The sequence below is a fragment of the Brachypodium distachyon genome, chromosome 1 (genome assembly GCF_000005505.3).
Source record: "Brachypodium distachyon strain Bd21 chromosome 1, Brachypodium_distachyon_v3.0, whole genome shotgun sequence".
Classification (NCBI taxonomy): Eukaryota; Viridiplantae; Streptophyta; class Magnoliopsida; order Poales; family Poaceae; genus Brachypodium; species Brachypodium distachyon.
Window position 1 is genome coordinate 25,382,663 of NC_016131.3, and position 22,456 is coordinate 25,405,118.

At 45.7% G+C, this 22,456-nt stretch overlaps 1 protein-coding gene across 1 annotated transcript; it reads left to right on the forward strand.

The window, feature by feature from the left end:
* Window positions 1-26: 26 nt before the first annotated feature.
* Window positions 27-3,792, forward strand: LOC100842110 (NAC domain-containing protein 22). The gene is made up of 5 exons (XM_014896811.2): window positions 27-164; window positions 246-329; window positions 462-640; window positions 961-1,287; window positions 1,610-3,792. Exon 5 carries the CDS (start codon window positions 2,603-2,605, stop codon window positions 3,515-3,517), a length of 915 nt encoding a protein of 304 aa, XP_014752297.1. The 5' UTR covers window positions 27-164; window positions 246-329; window positions 462-640; window positions 961-1,287; window positions 1,610-2,602; the 3' UTR covers window positions 3,518-3,792.
* The last annotated feature ends 18,664 nt before the right edge of the window (window positions 3,793-22,456 follow it).

The window sequence follows — 22,456 nt, forward strand, 5'->3', positions numbered from 1 at the left end:
TTTGTCTCCATGATAATGGATATACATATAATAAGTCTGGATTGTATTTTTCTGGTAATAACTGCAGAGCTGAGGAAGGTTCACTCCCTGTTTCCTTTCTTCAGACCACAGTGCAGACTGGGGCTCATCCAGGTGTCCTGTTGTCACACTGGCAACACATAGAGGTAAGCTTTCTTTTTCATGTCCCAGAATTTCTCCAGTTGAAAGAAGAAAAAAAATCCAACACCTAAGACCTTTTCTTCCAGGTCTTGTTTCTCCGCAACCAAAGGCAACTATCACCAGCCACAGCAGTGACCACTGAGGCCACATCAAGCACATGACAGTGACAGGTAGGCAGTGTGCATATCTATCCCTCAAGACTTGGACCGTTTCAAAGTATGCAGCTATGGCCATGTTCTTCTTCTTCCTCATCATATCTTTGTGCTGACAGACGAGTGGCTGCATTGCATTTGCATGAACAGAAGTGCAGCCATGGACTTGACTTGAAGACATCAGCAACGACCTGAGCTGGATGGAAGAAGTGGTCTAAATTCTATTCTAGGTGATGTGGATGCATATTGCTATGTATGCTGCTGGAGAGGGTCTTTCCTGATTTTCTAGCAGCAGACAAGTCAGTGGCCGCTGACACTGAAGTACACAGGTTCAAATTACTCGATATATTTCTTCTTTATACAGCATATAAAAAAATAGTAACCTTTTGCTTTTCATTCCTAAAGTTGTACTATTAAATACAACTTCTCTAGTTTCCAGAACAGAGTTTAAAGTTAAAGTAACTGCAGTCTGCATTCAGGATAAATGTACTTATGAATTTCCTTGCATTGTCAGCTCATCTTTTCTAGGAAACTTCTTTAAGAAAAAAAAATTCTAGGATATTTCGAGGGTTGCTTCCTGTTAAGGCACAAGAAATGTTAAAAAAGGTAAATGCTTTAATTATTTCTCTTTTCTAATGTCAACATGCAGGAGGGTCATAGTTTTGAATGGCAATGTACCTGAAAAATTGGTGGTGCCACTTTATCAAACCATTACTCTTCTGCGAAGCCGCCAAAAAAGTCTGCAATGATTTTCCACTAGAAAGAAGAAATAAAAATAATTCCAAGACTTGGAACAATTCAACACGGTTTTCTGCATCCAGAGGGATGGATGGACAAGAAGAAGAACACAAAGAGGAAAAGATTGGGATATCTGAAGAGAGAGCACTATCAGGAGGTCTGTCATCTCCTTGGAATTTCTTGTGGAAGTCATGGCCTCACACCACTAGTGGACACGGACGAATTGTTGAAAATCTTGGTGAGTTTTCCCCCCCACTTAGCTAAATTAAATTAATGGTCCAGCAATTAGTTCCTTGAAAGTTGAAATATTTCATAGTAGTACCTTTTACCATTTCAAAGTAGTACTGTGTCAAAGCAAGGCCCTCCACATCATCAAAGTAAACCTGGCCGGGCTTTGCAAGGCCTGGCGCAAAAATGCCAACCTGGGCCCAGTCTGAGGCCCAAAAAATGCCAAGCCCGGGTCTGGCCTGAGGCCTGAAAACAGCTATTAGCTTTAAAAATATAATAATTTTTGGGTATCAAATAAATGCACTTATTTTTTTTAATAAATGCTTTTTTAGGCGCTTCACGCTTTCGTGCCAGGCTTCAGGTGAAAATCTGGAGCCCAAGCCCGGCCTGAAAGTCGGGCTTTGGGGCCGGGCCGTCCAGGCGGAGGTCTATATCAAAGGAACACCGTGACTCAGGTAATGCGGAGAGTTTCACTACATGCTGGGATTCTCAATCTAAACCTAAAAATTTAGACTAAAATGGTGTGAACTTTTGGTGAAATTTCCGTGTTCGGAATAGGAACCCGTGTTCAATTTTTTTTGAATTTTCATGGGATTAACAAAAAGCTGAATGATTAATTAATCTACAGTCTGCTAACAAGTCAAACATTTGTGCACATCATTTTATTGTATTTCATCTTTTTTTTTCCTGAACGTTCATAACCTTTTTTGTAAAGTATGGCTGCGTAAGAATTGACCAAAGGTCAGGAATGGTATCCTAAAATATATAAACTTTGCAAGTCGGAGAAGATTCTCTGAAAGCTACGTCAACCCAATCTGATTACTTGCACTGATAATCTCCAATAAAAAACACTCCAAGTCTTATCTAATTGTTGTTTATACTCTGTAGATTTAATTACTCTGCATCAGCACCAGTGGACCAAGTCTAGTGGTCGCTTTGCAAGCAGCCCGCCCAGTCTTTATCAAGATCTTTTTGCCTATTAGCCTCAAGTACTGTAATAGTAATACCTGGTCAACACTCAACAGTACTTGAGTTTACTGGAAAATAGAGTGTAGCTTTCGCTAGCACTTGTTGTCATGAGAATTTATTTACGCTTAAAGTCAGCATGAAAATGGAGAAGAGTTGGAATAAATTTGGAAAGTGACAAACAAGGAACAAAGAAAAGAGACCATATTAATTACTTAATTGCCCTCCTGAGCACCGGCCTATATATATGCAAACTCCCTCTTCTCCAAATACATCCATCCATCAAACAGCAGAGCTGAAGCTGCACCGATATGCAAACTCCCTCTTCTCTAAATTTGTAAGAAAGAACATTTGAAGTAATGGAGCTGGAGCTGCCGGGGTTCCGGTTCCACCCGACGGAGGAGGAGCTGCTGGAGTTCTACCTGAAGCAGGCCGCCCATGGCCGGAAGCTCAAGTTCGACATCATCCCCACCGTCCACCTCTACCGCCACGACCCCTGGGACCTCCCCGCTCTCGCCGGCGACATCATCCACCATGGCTCCTCCTCCTGCAACAGCAGGGAGTGGTACTTCTTCGTCCCCCGCGACAGTGGCCGCAAGCTGAACCAGCAGCAGGCGGCGGGCCGACCGAGCCGCACGACGGAACGGGGGTTCTGGAAGGCCACCGGGTCGGACCGCGCCGTCCGGTGCGGCGCCGACCCGAAGCGGCTCATCGGGCTCAAGAAGACGCTGGTGTATTACCAGGGCCGCGCGCCCCGAGGGAGCAAGACCGACTGGGTCATGAACGAGTACCGCCTCCCGGAGGATGCCATGGCCGGCGGCGGAGGGAATAATAAGGTGCAACTGCTGCAGGACCGGCAGGAGCTTGTGCTGTGCAAGGTGTACCGGAAGGCTGTGTCCCTCAAGGAGCTCGAGCAGAGGGTCGCCATGGAGGAGCTCGCGCGCTCCGGCCATGGCGGGTCTTCTTCTGCCGCCAGCTCACACTGCACCGGTTCGCCGGACGCCGCCGGCTCCATGTCGTCGGACGTCGTCCAGTACGAGGCCGCGCATCACTACGACGGTGTGAAGATAGAGGAGGCGGCTGCGGCTGCGGCTGCGGTGGCGAAGCCGGCGGCGATGAGGCTGCCGGAGCTGGAGACGACGAGGATGGAGTGGCTGTCGCAGCCGCAGCAGCAGGACCCTTTCCAGCTGACGTCATCGCAGCTGAGGAGCCCATGGATGATGGAGAGCTTCTGCTTGTCTCCTTGCTACCAAAGCAGCCTCCTCAACTTCTAGATCACAACATCCATAACACTGAGGCACGATTAATTAATCAAATTAGCAGAGCCATTTCAAAATTCGTATAGATCTACTAAGTAGGGATCACTCAAAAGTATCCACACGTGCATCGACCGATGCAGAATCTGGGAGTCTGTTTCGTACACATTTTCATTATATTAAGCTTAAGGGAATTTGTGTATGAGCAACAAAATGCTTTGAATCAAAGGAAAGGAAACCTTGATACATTGCATTTTCTACCCAAAATTAATTCTTGCCATGTGTTTACATTTCATTGTTGTCTAGCTTTGTAGTTGGGCTGTAATTTATACCTTCCTGGGCTAGAACTTGCACCGAATTAGAATATGGGCTGGATCTTGGTAGGGGCCTCGAATCTGAATTCTGATACCATGTGGTTGGGATGAGAAAGTATACTTGGGTAGATTTGATGGGCTTCTTTGTCATATATAGTTCTGGGCTAGCAGCAAGTTAGTTACAGAATTTGGGAACTTGACCGTCCAAAGCCTAGGCTGGTTTGGTCATATTTCAAAATCGCAAGCACCAGGACAAATTCAGCCCAAGTTCTTGGGGGCCCGTATATAAAAAATAATACTAGTATATTTCTTAGAGGAAGCTTCCATCTCCGCTGGTTTCTCTCGTCTCTGGCAGCCGATCTGACCTTCATAGACGGGGAACCACATATCAACATCTGCATCTAGTTTTGCTTCAAATTTAGGGCTGGATTTTGCTACATTTGTCAGCGAATGGTAAGGCGGCGATCATGGGAGTGGAGTCTACGAGTCGACAACGAGGAGGATCCCTTCTTCCCGTGGTGGCTCGACTGGTGCCCGCAGAGCGCCTACCACGTCTGGTACCGCTTCTTCCAGCGGTGGCACACATAGTGGCGGACGAACAACGGATCCATACCACGATGTCTGCAACACGGCAGCTGCAGTTGAATGTTCTTGTGCTCGGCTTTAGCAACACGGTAGGTGGACAAGGCAGACAACGTCGTTACCACCAAAGGTATCATCCGGTATTGGACACGGTCGAATTTCAAGGACCGGACATGCTTGGACAAGATACTGCTCGGACAAGGAACTTACAACAAGCCGATTATCTTGAATGGTTCAAAGGATTTTTCCAGAGGACTAAATATATAACCCTTAGTATATAGTACTCTGTTGTAGCGAATCAATATCCATCAGCAAGAGGTTTTTGAGAGATTATGTTTGGTAGACAAGGCAGACAACGCCATTACCAGCAAAGGTATCATCAGGCATCGGACACGGTCGAATTTCAAGGACCGGACATGCTTGGACAAGAAACTTCTCGGACAAGGAACTTACAGCAAACCGATTATCTTGAATGGTTCAAAGGATTTTCTAGAGGATTAAATATATAATCCTTAGTATAGTACTCCGTAGTAGCGAATCAATATCCATCGGCAAGAGGGTTTTTGAGGGATTATGTTCGGTCGACAAGGCGGACAATGCCGTTTCCAGCAATGGTATCATCGGGTATCGGACACGGTCGAATTTCAAGGACCGGACATGCTTGGACAAGAAACTACTCGGACAAGGAACTCACAGCAAGCCGATTATCTTGAACGGTTCAAAGCATTTTCTAGAGGATTAAATATATAATCCGTAGTATAGTACTTCGTAGTAGCGAATCAATATCCACGAGCAAGAGGGTTTTTGAGGGATTATGTTTGGTGGACAAGGCATGCATGGTTTTTGAGGGATTATGTTTGGTGGACAAGGCATGCATGGTTTTTGAGGGATTATGTTTGGCGAACAAGGCATGCAGACAATGTCATTACTAGCAAAGGTATCGCATCGGACACGATCGAATTTCAAGGACTGGACATGCTTGGACAAGATACTGCTCGGACAAGGAACTTACAACAAGCCGATTATCTTGAATGGTTCACAAGGATTTTTCCAGATGACTAAATATATAACCCTTAGTATAGTACTCTGTTGTAGCGAATCAATATCCATCAGTAAGAGGTTTTTGAGAGATTATGTTTGGTGGACAAGGCAGACAACGTCGTTACCAGCAAAGGTATCATCAGGCATCGGACACGGTCGAATTTCAAGGACCGGACATGCTTGGACAAGGAACTTACAGCAAGCCGATTATCTTGAATGGTTCAAAGGATTTTCTAGAGGATTAAATATATAATCCTTAGTATAGTACTCCGTAGTAGCGAATCAATATCCATTGGCAAGAGACTTTTTCAGGGATTATGTTCGGTCGACAAGGCAGACAATGCCGTTACCAGCAATGGTATCATCGGGTATCGGACACGGTCGAATTTCAAGGACCGGACATGCTTGGACAAGAAACTACTCAGACAAGGAACTCACAGCAAGCCGATTATCTTGAACAGTTCAATCTCTAGAAAATCCTTTGAACCATAAGATAATCGGCTTGCTATAAGTTCCTTGTTCGAGCTGTTTCTTGTCCAAGCATGTCCGGTCCTTGAAATTCGACCGTATCTGATGCCCGATGATACCTTTGCTAGTAACGGCATTGTCTGCATGCCTTGTCCACCAAACATAATCTCTCAAAAACCCTGCATGCCTTCCACCAAACATAATCCCTCAAAAACCCTGCATGCTTTGTCCACCAAACATAATCCCTATATCGATTCGACTTCTGGTGAACCCCTAATTAAGCTAGTTAGCAGCTAGAACCGAACCGTTCTCCTCCGATCCTGCTGCGGTTGCTCCGCCTCCGGCGGCAGCTCGTTGAGGTCAAAGTCCCTGACGACAACCACGGGAGGAGGAGGAGGAGCAGCAAGAGCTCTGGCCGCCGCGGCCGCTTGCTTGCAGAGCCTGGCGCACCCTAGCTTGCCATTGTGGTTGGACCGGTGGTCCGCTAGCGCCCGCCACATCAGGAGCTGCTTCCCGAAGCGCTTGCACGCGTGTCGGAGCACCACAGGCGTCGAGGCTGCCGCGGTGTGAGAGGGTCGATAGTCTACTTGATCGGCACATCATCTTACATTTAGGAAAGCAGCATAAATAAACCTTGCAGACCTAAAAAAACACATACAAATTTAAGCAAGCTCATCATGCACAGTACACTATCGATTCGACTTTTGACGAACCCCTAATTAAGCTAGTCAGCGGTTGGAGGCGAACCGTTCTCTTCCTGCTGCTCCTGCTCCGCCACCGGCGGCAGCTCGTTGAGGTCAAAGTCCCTGACGACGATGGGGAGGAGGAGCTCCGACTGTCTGCTTGGAGAGCCTTGCGCACCGCAACTTCCCAATGTGGTGAACCGGTGGCCCACGAGCGCCCACCACGTCAGGAACCGCTTCCCGCAGTGCTTGCATGCGTGGCGGAGCGCCATGGGCGCCGGTGCCGCCGGGTCGAGGCCGCCGCGGTGGGAGCGCACCATGTGCCTGTGGGCGGCCTTCGGGGTGTGAAGGTGCTACCGCAGATGGCGCACTCGAAGCACGTTTGCAGTGGGTCTCATCCAGCTCGTGCGCCGATTTCACGTGCCATGGCTGGTGCTTCGGCGGCTCGTACTAGCCGCCGGCGCTGGAGACGGAGGAGAGGGTGAGGCGGGGGAAGTAGCATTCTTTCTTCCCACGGTGGTTCGACTGGTGCCCATAGAGTGCCTGCCACATTTGGTACCGCTTCTTGCAGCGGTGGCGCACATAGTGGCGGACGAGCAGCGGATACAGACCACAATGTCTGCTAATGTGCTTGTGCTTGGCCTCGACAACGCGGAAGGTTGTAAATTAAGGGCGCATCGAACAAACTCTGGAAGGGGTCCACCAAGGGTAGATTCATGCCCACACAACGCTACCACACCATCAGGAGGTGGCTCTCTTACAATGGGTATAACATTTTTGAAAAATAAATGGGTGTAACACTTTTTTAAAAGAAATAGGCATAACATTTTGGAAATGGAAAATGGGCATACCATTTTTGTTTTTTCTTGGTATAACGTACATACAACTACATCTAAACTTCTATATGTTCACAATTCTTCAAATGAGAAATTGGAATAGCTAAGCGTAGTCTTTACGCAAAATACCCATATGCGACGAGCTCTGCGTGCTTCAGTTACCAATGCGAGGTAAGCATTTGTTTGTTAACTCCCTACCTGCTAGCTCTAACACCGACAAATAGGTAATTAAGCCATGTAAGAAAAATACATTGATTCATGCATGTGTGTAAAATTATAGGAAATACAATATATTCTTTATCAAAATACAATCCCATCTTGCACATTTTGTTCATGCGTGTGTGTAAAATTATAATTTGGAGCTAGGAGCGAAAAATGAAGCAATATGGAGCTACGAGCGGAAACCCAACATTATAGCGGATTGGCATTACATGAGAACTAACTAGATGATAGTCTACTTGATCGGCACATCATCTTACATTTAGGAAAGCAACATAAATAAACCTAGCAGACATCAAAACACAAATACAAATTTAAGCAAGCTCAGCACAGCACACTATCGATTCGACTTCTGACGAACACCTAATTAATTAAGCTAGTTAGCAGCTGGAGCGGGACTGTTCTCCTCCTGCTGTTCCTGCTGCGCCTCTGGCTGCAGCTCGTTGAGGTCAAAGTCCCTGATGATGAAGGGAGGGGGAGCTCTGGCCGCCGCCACGGCCTCCTGCTTCCCATTGTGGTTGGACCGGTGGCCCTCGAGCGCCCATCACGTCAGGAACCGCTTCCCGCAGCGCTTGAACGCGTGGCGGAGCACCACTGGCGCCGGTGCCGCCGTGTCGAGGCCGCCGCGGTGGGAGCGCGCCATGTGCCTGTGGGTGGCCTTCGGGGTGCGGAAGGTGCTGCCGCAAATGGCGCACTCAAAGCACGTCTGCAGTGGGTCTCGTCCAGCTCGTACTTCGGCGGCTCGTCCCAGCCGCCGGCTCTGGTGCCCGCAGACGCAGGCACGTTTGGTACCGCTTCTTGCAGTGGTGATACACATAGTGGGAGACGAGCAGCGGATCCATACCACAATGTCTGCTAATGTGCTTTTGGCCTCGGCAACGCGGAAGGTTGCAAATTAAGGGCGCATCGAACAAATTCTAGAAGGCGTCCAACGGGGGTAGATTCATGCCCACACAACTCTACCACCCCACCATAAAAATGGGTATAACATTTTTGAAAAATAAATGGGTATAATTTGTTTTAAAGAAATAGGCATAACATTTTGGAAAAGGAAAATGGGCATAACGTTTTTGTTTTTTCTTGGTATAACGTACATATAACTGCATCTGAACTTCTATATATTCGCAGTCTAGTTTGGCGCCATTCCCTTCCCGCCATGGGTTCAATTCATAGCACCTAGAGTCTCATTGGTAACAGCCTGCCCGAGCTCCTTTTTCTTATCAGCTTGAAACCTTCCAATGACCACCTGAACATCGGTGCAACAAAGCATAAACCATTAAGAGAAAGCGCAAAGGTTTTTCTCATCGCCTGAGCAGGTTGGGATCCCAAGGGTATACGCCAGTGATCAGGTATAGAGTCATGTCCACACGTACAACTCTAAAACCCCACTAAAAGGTTGTTCTATTAAAAATGGGTATAACATTTGTTTTGCGAGGGTATGACATTTAAAAAAAATGTGGATCAATAATGTTTTTTGAAAAATAAGTGGGTGTAACATTTTCGAAAATCAAATGTGTAGAACATTGGCTAAAAGGAAATGGGTATAACATATCATGCACGTGCAATAGAATTAAAGGAGTAGAAAGTCATCAGTGGCGAATCTAGGATTTTCCACTAGAGTAATTTTTTTTTTGAGCGAATCCACTAGATTAAGTGGCACTCCACCATGCACCATCATGGAGTTCTTCGATGCCGCAGAATCAGGTAGATCTGTCCCCTTCTCCGTCGTCGTACGTCCTGCATCAGGTAGATCTGTAGAATTACTAGCCTAATCAACTAACGGGAAGAACAGAGAGATCCGGGAAGAGCAGCGCGATTAAACTCAACCGGCTGTCATATAAGCTTTCATGCACGGGGTTCCTTTCTAGAGGGGCAGTGGGGCCAAGGTGGCAAATGTGTATAAAATTTTCCAAAAAGCAAATGTGTATAAACATAGGGATAAAACATTTTCAAAAAGCAGATGTGTGTAATTTTTTCCAAAAATGATCATAACATTTTTTTAAAAGAAACAAGTAAAACATTTTAGACTCAAAACACGGCCATCGGGACAAGCAAGCAAAATATTAAGCCCTATATGAGTGCTCAGTCCATCTCTTTCTATTGGCAGATATGAGCCAGATAATGAGAATCTCAAAACAACCATGTACATCGAATGGGAAAAATTATGACATTATTTTGGAATACGGAGCAAATCTTGGGCCAAACTGCAACAATTTATTTGAAGAACTACAAAATGTACATCTTGAGGCCAAACTGCAACAATCTCTAAGTACCACTCGCATTTTATTTTTCTTGCTATTTATGTATGTTCAACCGGAGTTGAGGTGTAATTTGCAATTTAAAAGAGAGAGAAACACATAAAAGAATTCATACAAGCAGGCACAACTCCGAACCCTAGCTAGTTAGCTGGAGTGCTGGACCGGATCGGTTGCCTTGTGCTCCTGCTCCAAGCCTCCAACACCGGTTCGCCCACACAACTCTACCACCCATGGTTCTCTCACAACGGGTATATAATTTTCGAAAAATAAATGCACATAACATTTTTTAAAGAAATGGGTATAACATTTTTGAAAAATAAATGAGTATAACATATTTACATAGCATGGACTGAGGTAGCAAACATGCACCTTCACTGCTCAACATCGTCGTGGCTGATGCGGTTTGCCTCTCATGTCAGCGATATGAGTTTGTAGCGCGTTAGGAGTCTTTAATCTGTGTAAGTCGAAGAGTTGTACTTTGGGGAGCGTCGTGTTGGACTCTGATTAGGAGTCGTGCTGGGTGCAGTCAAAGTCCTGTAACTTCTATATAAAGCAACAAGAAGAAGCAGGCAAATGAGCGAGTTGCTCTCTCGGTCAAACATCTCAGAAATTGGTTCCATAACAAGTGAATGAAGCATACCATTTCAGATTATTCATAAAAAAAAACTCGTTTGATAACATCTCAGGAAACTGGTTCCATCGCATTTTCATAACCTTATTTAAAGCTAAAGCAGATGTAAAATAAAACCCTAAGACCATGCTTCTAACTGGCTGGCCTACTACAATTCGCACAACTTCGCACATGCAATGTGCAAGAACCATGGATGTATTGATCAGCAGCTTAGGTAGAAACATCACTCACAGAGTTAGAGGCTAACGAGCTAACTGCCAGTCTCCATCAGTCTAGCATATCTTCATCCTGCAGCTGTGAGAAAAGAAGTTTGACTTAGATAGATCGACATGAACTGCTCTGAAAATTCATTTCTACAGCCTGAAAAATCTAGAGATAATGTTAAAACAAAGTAGACTTTGAAGAAACCGTGGTAAAACTGTGCGATTGCATGATGAAAAAACACCATATATAAAGCAGCTAGGCAGAGTAAAATGAGCGGGCATTGTGCAGTAAAAGATTGAAAAAAATTCTTACTTTATTAAGAATGCGGTCAACAGCATCATCACAGACAAAATTGTCGTGGCTATTCAGCTGACAATGAAGACCTTGCGAGTTGTGCGGTGCCTTCTTGCACAGGCAGAGTGCCAACTGCATACCCGGAATTAAGAACCTGACTCGGCGCGACAGAATTGTCGGCCGTTTGCATGTTAGGCAGTGTAGAACTGATGCTTAGACCATTTACGGCCTGAGTCAGCAAACTGACGCCTGAAGAGTTACCAGGTACAAAGTTGCCATTTAGCATCTCTGCTGAGCTTGTGTTGTTTGCTATGTTGTTGGATGGCGCCATCTCCTGATTGAAGCCAAGTGCACCGACCAAACTTGTAGAAGGTGACTTGCAGATGATGACTTGCTACATGGTCTTGTCGAGCACGTTCATCCTCTCCAAGAGCTCGTTGGCGCGGCGACCTTCCCCTTGCTTTCTCATTCATAAAACTATATGAAGAACGATGCATATATAAGTGCATAACTAAACTTAACTTGAACTTATACATGAAAAATAAAGTACTAGAAAGAACAGGAACTCAAAGAAAGCAATTAACCACAAAGGGTAGAAATAAAACCTGCTGAGGACTTGCAACACGGTCTCGGCCGTCGATGGCCAGCGCGCGCGCATCCTCTCCAGGAACTCGTCAGCGGCGGCCTTCCCACCGCTTTCTCCTTCCTGTGGCAAATTAACCACGCACTGTCAAACAAATAAAACCTCCAAGAACACACACGCACACAGGACGACCCAAAACCACTGAAAGCTAGATTCCTCCATTAATTCTCCTATACAATGGCGGCGGCCTTCCCCGTGCTCTCTCCTTCCTCTGCCGCCATGAATTCTCCTGACACGATCAAACAAATTAACGAGGAGAAACACAACGAAGAACACCCAAAAGATTGCTCCGTTTTCTCACCTTAATTTGCTGAGCTCAGGGAAGGAAACCGCTCAGTGCTGTACTCCGTTGAGACGAGAAGCCAATTTATAGCGTCTTATTGCCACTCATTAATTTCTTCAGTCATTGCAGTTTCAATTCCAGTGTCACGTGTCTCCGTGTGCCATGGGCGCCCATGGTTCTTCCTTTTCCCCTAGTTTTGATTTAATATAAATTTTTCCCAGCATATATATTATCTTTCGTCCGAATTAAAAAGGTGCATTAACTGAGTCCACAGTCAGAGTTACTATGGAATCAATATAGATGCATGATATCGTCTGGAATTAACTGTTGCTGCTTGGGTGCATTTAGAGAGTGTTCATGATCCTCTCCTCTCAAACCATATTATGTGTGTGATTTTTCGTATGATTGATCCTCGGCTGGGCTAAAGCCAACAAGCAGGTCGCGTTTCAGAGTACCTGTTGCCGGAAGGCAATGTCCATTTTACAAGTCAAAATTTACAGTACGTACCCAGTACTCCCTCTAATAAGAGCATCTCCAGCGTCGGAGCGCTCGATCCCACCGGAGCCCTTCTCCAGTTCTCCTCCCATGCGGCGGCAAATCAGCCGCTTGCAAAGTCTTCGATCCGGTCACAACATGTTCAGCCTGCTAATCCACAATTCCACATCATCGTCCCGTCGCTGCTGCCTGCTGGCGAGTCCGGCTCTCGCGTAAGGCTGCTTCAAAACCTCCCTGAAAATGAGCTTGTGGGCTTCTTCATCAGGGGAGGTCCAGCTGGTGGCTTATGGGCTCTGGTTGCCGCTTGATGTTCAAGAGCCGGCTGATGCTTAATCAGGGATGCATGGCTGTAGCTGACGTTGAACACGGGCCGGGCGCCCATGGGCAGCGGCTATGTGGTCGAGCAGCAGCGGGGTGCCAAGGAACGCGCAGCTAGGCTACCAGCGCAGGTGGGTTCACGGCGTGCCATGGCTGAGACAGTGGCAGGATGAGGTTGCAGAGCGGGCTGTAGCTGATGGTGATCATGGGGCGCCTGTGGGCGGTGGCTATGTGGTCGAGCAGCGCCAGCGCGGGCCAGGATGCGCGCCCAGGAACTCTCCGTACGCCCAGGAGCGTTTTCAAAAAATAAATATGTTTATAGCATTTAAAGAAAGAAATGGGTAAAACATTTTCGAAAAGCAAATGCGTATAACATTTTCTAAAAAAAAATATTTATATCACTTTTGAAAAAGAAATGGGCCGGTAAACCATTTTGGACAAGCAAAATGTGTGTATAATATTTTAAAGAAACGGATATAACATGTAGCATGCATACACACTAGAAGATGGACTACATGTGAAGAAGGAAGCTTTAGTTTATAGCGGGAAATGTGCATTCACATTTCACTATGTATCTACCATAGCAAGTGAGCAGCTAGATCATCATATATAGATCTATTTAACTAGAGCAGTGACCCTTCTTCCTCAATACGCCGCAGAATTGTGCCGCGACAGTATCTCGGTGAAGTTTTGGATGGAAATTAAGCATTGCCACGTACAGAAGACTAAAGCTAATCAATCTGGATGCTGAGCGCCAGCGTTTCGCCTGGCAGCATCATCTCCCGAGGCACCTCCAAGTACATCCCCTGGCCCTGGCACTACCACAGTGTAGGCGCCTCAACGGCAAGCGTGCTGCTTCTCACCGTGGACATTATCACATGCCCCATTTTGTTGTCTCCGCTGGATAAATCCACCATGAGCTTGCACCAGTATTGCGGCCGCGGCGCTGTACCCCTGAAACAAACCAGCGACACAGCCATGGGCGCCCCGCCTTTGAGCACGCCCAGTGAGACGAGGAACACGCTGCAGTCGTCCTGCCCGATGAAGAACGTGATGGCTGAGACAGTGGCAGGATGAAGTTGCAGGGCTAGCCGTAGCGGACAGTGAACATGGGGCGCTTGTGGGTGGCGGCTATGTGGTCGAGCAGCGCCGGTGTGCGTGTCCAGGAACTCTCTGTACGCCGAGGTACGTTTAAAAAAATGTTTATAGCATTTAAAAAAAGAAATGGATAAAACATTTTCGAAAAGCAAATGCGTATACCATTTTCTAAAAAGAAATGTTTATAGCACTTTTAAAAAAGAAATGGGCCGGTAAACCATTTTCGACAAGCAAAATGTGTATAATATTTTAAAGAAACGGATATAACATGTAGCATGCATGCACACTAGAAGATGGACCGCGTGAGAAGAAGGAAGCTTTAGTTTACAGCGGGAAATGTGCATCCACATTTCACTATGTATCTACCATAGCAAGTGAGCAGCTAGAGATCATCATATATCCAGAGATCTATTTAACTAGAGCAGTGAGCCTTCTTCCTCAATACAATTAGATCCAGAGTCCAAAACTTGAGCCGCGATTAGGGTTCCCCCAATCCCGTTCCTTGGCGTGCACATCTGAATATAACATTTTTGAAAAAAGAGTGGATGAAACATTTCCAAAAAATCAAACATGTATAACATTTTCAAAAAGCACATGTTTCTAGACTAGTGTTACTAAAAACTCGCGCGGCCCCCAAGCGTTCTAAATTTTTTTATGGTCGTAGCACATCTAAAGACAAGAGTACATGCAAACATCTGTGCAAAATTAGGAGATGAATATTGCACATGTCTGAGCAGGCCACCTCTCTCATCACGCTCCTCGTTCTCCAAACGCTGCTTTCGTGAGCCATGGCGGCGAGGATGGATGGGGCTCTGCGGGTGACGAGTCAGACGCACCGTCGTCCGTCCACTCACCGCCGTCATCCCGACATTGCGGCGCGCCAGAACCGTCGCAATGCGGAGCTCTTTCGGAGCCTCGAGGCACGTTGTGAACGCGAGAGGCTGCTCGCCACCGAAGAAGAAGAAGACTACGTCAGCGGTGGAGGAGTCCGCGCCTATCTGGTTGCTGCGCAGCATCTGGTGGGAGCGCTTCTGGTAATGTTTTCGTCTCAGCCTCCCGACGTCACCTCGCCTCTCCCTCCTGAGGAGAGAGACGAAGCACGTAGAGGAACAGGAGGTGCAGGCTTAGATTGGGTCCGATTTTTTGCCATGCTGGGCTGACATGTGGATAATGGTTTGTGAAAAATAAGTGGGCATAACATTTTCAGTAAAGAAATGGGATAATGTTTTTTGAAAAATAAGTGGGTGAAGCATTTTAGAAAAGCAAATGTGTAGAACACATTGTCAGAAAGGAAATGGGTATAACATATCATGCACGTAGTGCACTGAAATTAAAGGAGCAGAAATTCATCAGTGGCAAATCTAGGATTTTCCACTAGAGTAAGTGGCACTCCATGCACCATGGCACCAGTCAGATCCTGCTGTAACAACCAATATGAGCAGCAACCACGCCGCAGATCCCTCCATGTCAAGCATTGGCGACAGCGCAGCAGCTTCACGACATGCCAACAGGCAGAGGAATTCTTCCACGCCGCAGAATTGTGCCGCGACAGAATCTCGGTGAAGTTTTGGATGGAAATTAAGCATTGCCACGTACAGAAGACTAAAGCTGATCAATCTGGACGCTGACCGCCAGCGTTTTGCCGGGCGGCATCATCTCCTGAGGCACCTCCAAGTACATCCCCTGGCAAGGTGCATAAATAGGGGAGCTCACCGGCAAGCGTGCTGCTTCTCACCGTGGACATTATCACATGCCCCATTTTGCTGTCCTTGCTGGGTAAATCCAGCATGAGCTTGCACCAGTATTGCATCTGCGGTGCTGTACCCCTGAAACAGACCAGCGACACGGCCATGGCGCGGCTGCCCCGCTGTTGAGCACGGCCAGTGAGACGAGGAACACGCTGCGGTCGTCCTACCTGTTGAAGAACGTGCCATGGCTGAGACAGTGGCAGGATGAGGTTGCAGGGCTAGCCGTAGTGGACGGTGAACATGGAGCGCTTGCTGTTGCTCTTATAGCAAGGATTTTTATTCGTGCTCCCTTTATAGTGGACCTAATTTTGCACTTAATTTACTTCGGGCTCCCCTTCAATTTTAGGACGAGAATGGCTGGCAGCCCATCTGGAGGGTTATGAGCCCACAGGAGTATATTCAGCTTACTGAACGTCGCAAATCAATGGTGTGGTTGGAGGCCATCAGACGAGATCAGGTAAAACATGCTTCATTCATCATATTTTAGTTTCCTTTTTTATCTCACATCCTTTTAGTTTCCCTTTTTTGATTAATAGATACACATGCTTGTCTCATCTTTTTTTGCGGAGCAAACCTGGCAAGCACTTGCTATGGCGATTCATAACCCCACACGTGTTCGTCGAGCTTGGACCGGTGGCGATGGCCCGGGTGTGGAAGCTTTTCACAGAACGCCTTGACGGACGCCTAGTCATTTTCGACGATGAGCCTTTCGACGGGATCAACGAAGCTGAACTCAACCAAATCAGCCAACTTCAGGGAGCCCCATGGGTAACAGCAAGTCCATTCAGCATCTTTTTTCTACGATTTTCCTGCATATTGTACCTAACTCTAGGAATCTGCCTACATGGTTATGTCAAGACGAAGAGCCCTGCTCATGAACGCTATGTTCTGCGCGATGATGAAGATGTCATCGAGGAGATAGCTGAAGAAATATTTGAGCTGCTCACTTTGGGTATTTGGGAGCCGCTGCAGAATGGCTATGTTAACTGTCCTTCTGCAATAGACTCGTCTACCCGGGTTTTATGGCTGTCTTCCAGCACAGTAGGTACTACGAGCCGTCCGAGCCAGATGCAGGGAATAAGAAGGCCAAGCACGTGGGACTCTGCTGGCACCTGAAAGCCAATGGACCGGCAGAATATGCAGACCATGTTGGGGTGATCTGAAGACATGAAGTAACCTACGTACTTTTTAGCCTGCTACAATGTAGGGATCCCTACTATGTATGGTGGATCCCATGTATGAATGATGTTGAACTTTAATGTTGGGATGCTAGTATTGCATGAAGGGATGCCTGAACCCCTTAATTTGCATATCGTTTCAAGGTTTTATGTTAGCCTATGTTAATTTATGTTAATTTGTTGGGATCCCTAATTTGAGGCTTGTCAACCGCCGCCGCCCCCTGGCCTGTTCTTCCGCGAGTGGATAAATGGGGATCCTTCTGTGTGTGTTTTCCCTCGGGGCCGAGCGGTTCGGCCACTTATGATTGTTTACAATTCTGTCATCTATTTGACATGAGGGCTAGAGGGTGGTCTTGGAGCAAGAAAAGTGTTGAGCCCAGGCGCATTATGGTACGACTAAGACTGAGTTGGGCAGGAGCAAGCGGTTGGATTGGCCTGACTCTTCAAGACCAAAGATACTCGTCTTCCTCTTCATCAAGTCACGAAATTTGAACCTTAGTTAGCAGCATCAAAACTAGAACAGGCCCAAGACAAGCAAGAACAGTCAGTCAGAGTGCACGGGGGTATAGCGCTTAGAGACGAGGCGCTACACGAGTGGTATCGCGCCCGAGCATGAGGCGCTACACGAGGGGTTATAGCGCCCGAGCTCAATGTGTTATGCTCTGTGGGTCCCCGGAATAACAAAAAAAAGTGCCCGCCTGGCCTGACCGAGGCTCAACCAGGCGTACCTGGGAAACGACACGGCCAGGTCAGGCCCACGGGGCAGTTGGCCGAGCCCTCAAGATAACCGGACCCACACGCAAGCAATCCGAAGCAGGCCCACAGGACAGAGTAAGCAGAGAGCGGGGCGGCTCCCGTATCAGAATGGAATCAACATGTGAGAGGGGCGAACCTATTTATGCAGGTGAGCTCCCCCTTAAACGAGCAAGGTGGGACTAAATGTCCCACCCCGCCTCGCGGTACCGTGCGGCAAAGCGCATGGGCCGCGCGCGGCCGAGGCTGGCCAATTAAGCGGCCGGTGCGCTAGGCTGCGCCCGTTATGGTGCCTTTGCTGAAGGCAGGCCTCTGGCAAAGACATTTACGTTTTTTAATTCCACAGGCGATGGAATTTAGTTTGAATTCTCGGACGCGAGAAAAAAAAAGAAAATATTTCTTTGCCGTAGGCCCAGCCTCCGGCAAAGGTTTTTGCCTTAACCACGCCGTCTCGCGCGCCGTTAACCGCGCACGCGGGCCCACGCGCATGGTCCCTTTGCCGTGGGCCTGTCTTTGCCGTGTGCTTTTTCTTCTTTTGCCGTGGGATGCCTTTTGCCAGCGACTTTTTTGGATCTTTGCCGGCGGCCTGTCCTTTGCCGTGGGCTTTTGGCTCGGCCCACGGTATAGTGCATCCTTTGCTGGAGGCCTAATGAAAAGCCGCCCGCAACGAGCCGTTTTCCCCTAGTGTAAGGTTTACCAAGCAGTAGGCATGGCAAAGGGCCTGCCACACTAGAATGTCATCCGGACAACATCTGCAACTAATATGGCTTTCTTTTGTTTCTGCCCTGTGTGCCACACGCGGAAGGCCACGGGAACCAGCCATATCGATGCAAATCCCGTAGTTGAAACATTGAGAATGGCCCTTGCTTTTGTCCCACCGGATCCACGTAGTACCACATCTTTATAGAGTCAGGCCCATCAGGAGCGCTTGGCGTGACCCTAAACAAGGGTCGTGAAGCAGTGAGGGCAGGCTATCCATGGCGGCCCCATTTGGGGCTTCCAGGGCACGATGTGTATGCATGGCGATCCCATTCGTGGCTTCAGGGGGCACAACATGTTGCAGGTTCAGGATCACGCTGCTCCCCATGAAGATCCTCACCATCATCGCTATCGAGATTGATGATCTCGTTGTGATGCCTAGAGCCCTTTTCATCCTCCCCATCCGCAGTAACTTTTCTGTTTACATATAGTGGTCAGTGATCGCTGTGTTGTGTCTAATGAACTGTTTTGTGTAAATTATATATCAGGGTCGGGAAGAGTTATGTCGACACACCTCTACAACTCCACCAAGAGGTTTTTCTATTAAAAATGGATGGGCATAACATTTTCAGAAAGGAATGTGTACAACATTTTTGAAAAATAAGTGTACATAACATTTTTGAAAAATGGATGGGTACAACATTTTCAGAAAGGAATGTGTATAGCTTGTTTGGAAGGGGTGCATTTCTTTTGCACAAGTTTGATATTAATTCAAATTTGAACTAAACACTAAAGATCACACAAAAAAATACCTCCAATCCAAACAAGCCCTAAGGTCTACCAAGCAGAAGGCAAGGCAAACTGACAAAGGGGCTGCCACACTAGAATGTCATCCGGACAGCATCTGCAACAAATATGGCTTTCTTTGGTTAATTTCTGCCATGTGTGCCACACGCCGGAGCCCACGGGAACCAGTCATATCGATGCAAATCCCGTAGTTGAAACGTTGAGAATGGCCCTTGCTTTTGTCCCTCAGGATTCATGTAGTACCACATCTTGATAGAGTCAGGCCCAGCTGGAGCGCTTAGCGTGACCCTAAACAAGGTTCGCGAAGCAGTGAGTGCAGGCTTCAGAAGCAGTAAGTGTAGGCAATACATACACATCGTGCCATAGAGTGCATGCACACTGGAATGTGCTAGTCACTCCACCTGTGCATCTCATGCACCATATGGCAAAAATCAGATCCCGTTGCGACATCCAGCATGAGCAGCAACCATCTGGGATTTTCCAGAAGATGATGTCCATGGAGCAGCTCGCCAAGCAGTCCACGGAGGCGGCGAATTGGGAGGAGATGTGCCAGGCGATGGTCATCTAAGGAAGAACTTGAAGCGGATGTGTTGGTAACTTCAGATCTCTACATTTTTTTTCTTATGTGATTTAATTCCTGCCGCAGTAGAGAACTGGGCAAAAATCTCCTCATCAGTGATATCCTGCCGTGGAGAAATCTGGGCCAAAACTTCTGCCGATTCCCTGTCATGGCAGCGATACGTCGGAGAAATAGAAAACACGTCTATGGATACCTGAGGGATTTTTGTTCTGCAGAGACAGCGACTCAGCCCAGCCTCTTCCTTGCTTTTATAGGAGATTACAGCAACGACACAATGCCTAACACGACTCAGGAAAGCGCCCAATCCCAATAAAAAAGAAACGTGTACACCATTTTTTAAAGTGGGTATAATACTTTTGAATAGCAAATGTGTATAACATTTGCAAAATAATAAATGGGTATAACATTTGCAAATTAAAAAATAAATATTTGCAAAAAAGAAGAAGTGGGTATAACATTTTTTGAAAAGAAAATGTGTATAACATTTGAAAAAAGGAAACATTTGCAAAAAGTGGGTATAACATTAAAAATAAAATGTGTATAACATTTTAAAAAAAACATTTGCAAAAATAAAAGAAGTGGGTATAACATTTTTTAAAAGGAAACATTTGGTAAAAGATAAGTGATTATAACATTTTTCAACAAGAAAATGTGTATAACATTTGCAAAACAAAAAAAGAAACATTTGCAAAAAAAAGAACTGGGTATCACATTTCGGAAAAGAAAATGTGTATAACATTTGCAAAAAATAAATGGGTATAACATTTGCAAATTAAAAAGGACATATTCGCAAAAAAAATAAGTGGGTATAACATTTTTCGAAAAGAAAATGTGTATCATTTGAATAAAAAAAAGAAACATTTGCAAAAAAAAGTGGGTATAACATTTTAAAAAATAAAAGGTGTATAACATTTGAAAACAAAAGATACATTTGCAAAAATAAAAAAAGTGGGTATAAGATTTTTTTTAAAAGAAACATTTGCTAAAAGAATAAGTTGTTATAACATTTTTCAACAAGAAAATGTGTATAACATTTGCAAAAAAAGAAGTGGGTATAACATTTTCGAAAAGCAAATGTGTATAACATTTGAATACTAAAAAATAAATATTTGCAAAAAGAAGAAGTGGGTATGACATTTTTTTAAAAGAAAATGTGTATAACATTTGAAAAAAAAACGTTTGCAGAAAAGAGGGTATAACATTTAAAAAAACAAAATGTTTATAACTTTTGAAAACAAAAGAAACATTTGCAAAAATAAAAGAAGTGGGTATAACATTTTTTTAGAGAAACATTTGCTAAAAAATAAGTGTTTATAACATTTTCCACAAGAAAATGTGTCTAACATTTGCAAAAAAAAGAAGTGGTACAACATTTTTGGAAAAGAAAATGCGTATGACATTTGCAAAAAGAAAAGGTATCATCGAGCATCGGACACGGTCGAATTTCAAGGACCGGACATGCTTGGACAAGAAAGTGCTCGGACAAGGAACTTATAGCAAGCCGATTATCTTGAATGGTTCAAAAGATTTTCCAGAGGATTAAATATATAATCCTTAATACAATACTCCGTAGTAGTGAATCAATATCCATCGGCAAGAGGGTTTTTGAGGGCTTATGTTTGGTGGACAAGGCAGACAACGCCGTTACCAGCAAAGGTATCATCGGGCATTCGACACGGTCGAATTTCAAGGACCGGACATGCTTGGACAAGAAACTGCTCAGACAAGGAACTTACAACGAGCCGATTATCTTGAATCGTTCAAAGGATTTTCCAGAGGATTAAATATATAATCCTTAGTATAGTACTCCGTAGTAGTGAATAAGAATCCATCGGCAAGAGGGTTTTTGAGGGATTATGTTTGGTCGACAAGGCAGACAACGCCGTTACCAGCAAAGGTATCATCGGGCATCGGACTCGGTCGAATTTCAAGGACCGGACATGCTTGGACAAGAAACTATCGGACAAAGAACTCACAGCAAACCGATTATCTTGAATGGTTTAAAGGATTTTCTAGAGGATTAAATATATAATCCTTAGTTTAGTACTCCATAGTAGCGAATCAATATCCACCAGCAAGAGGGGTTTTGAGGGCTTATGTTTGGGGGACAAGGCATGCAAACAACGCCATTACCAGCAAAGGTATAATCGGGAATCGGACACGGTCAAATTTCAAGGACCGGACATGCTTGGACAAGAAACTGCTCGGACAAGGAACTTACAACAAGGCGATTATCTTGAATGTCTCAAAGGATTTTTCAGAGGATTAAATATATAATCCTTAGTATAGTACTCGGTCGTAGCGAATCAATATCCATCAGCAAGAGGGTTTTTGAGGGATTATGTGTGGTGGACAAGGCAGACAACGCCATTACCAACAAAGGTATCATTGGGCATCGGACATGGTCGAATTTTGAGGACCGGACATGCTTGGACAAGATACTGCTCGAACAAGGAACTTACAGCAAGCCGATTATCTTGAATGGTTCAAAGGATTTTCCAAAGGACAAAATATATATTCCTTAGTATAGTACTCCCTTGTAGTGAATATCCATCAGCTAAGACGTTTTTGAGGGATTATGTTTGGTGGACAAGGCAGACAACGTTGTTACCACCAAAGGTATCATCGGGCATCCGACATGGTCGCATTTCAAGGACCGGACATGCTTGGACAAGAAACTGCTCGGACAACGAACTTACGGCAAACCGATTATCTTGAATGTCTCAAAAGATTTTCCAAAGGATTAAATATATAATCCTTAGTATAGTACTTCATTGTAGCGAATCAATATCCATCAGCAAGAGGGTTTTTGAGGGCATGGTGGA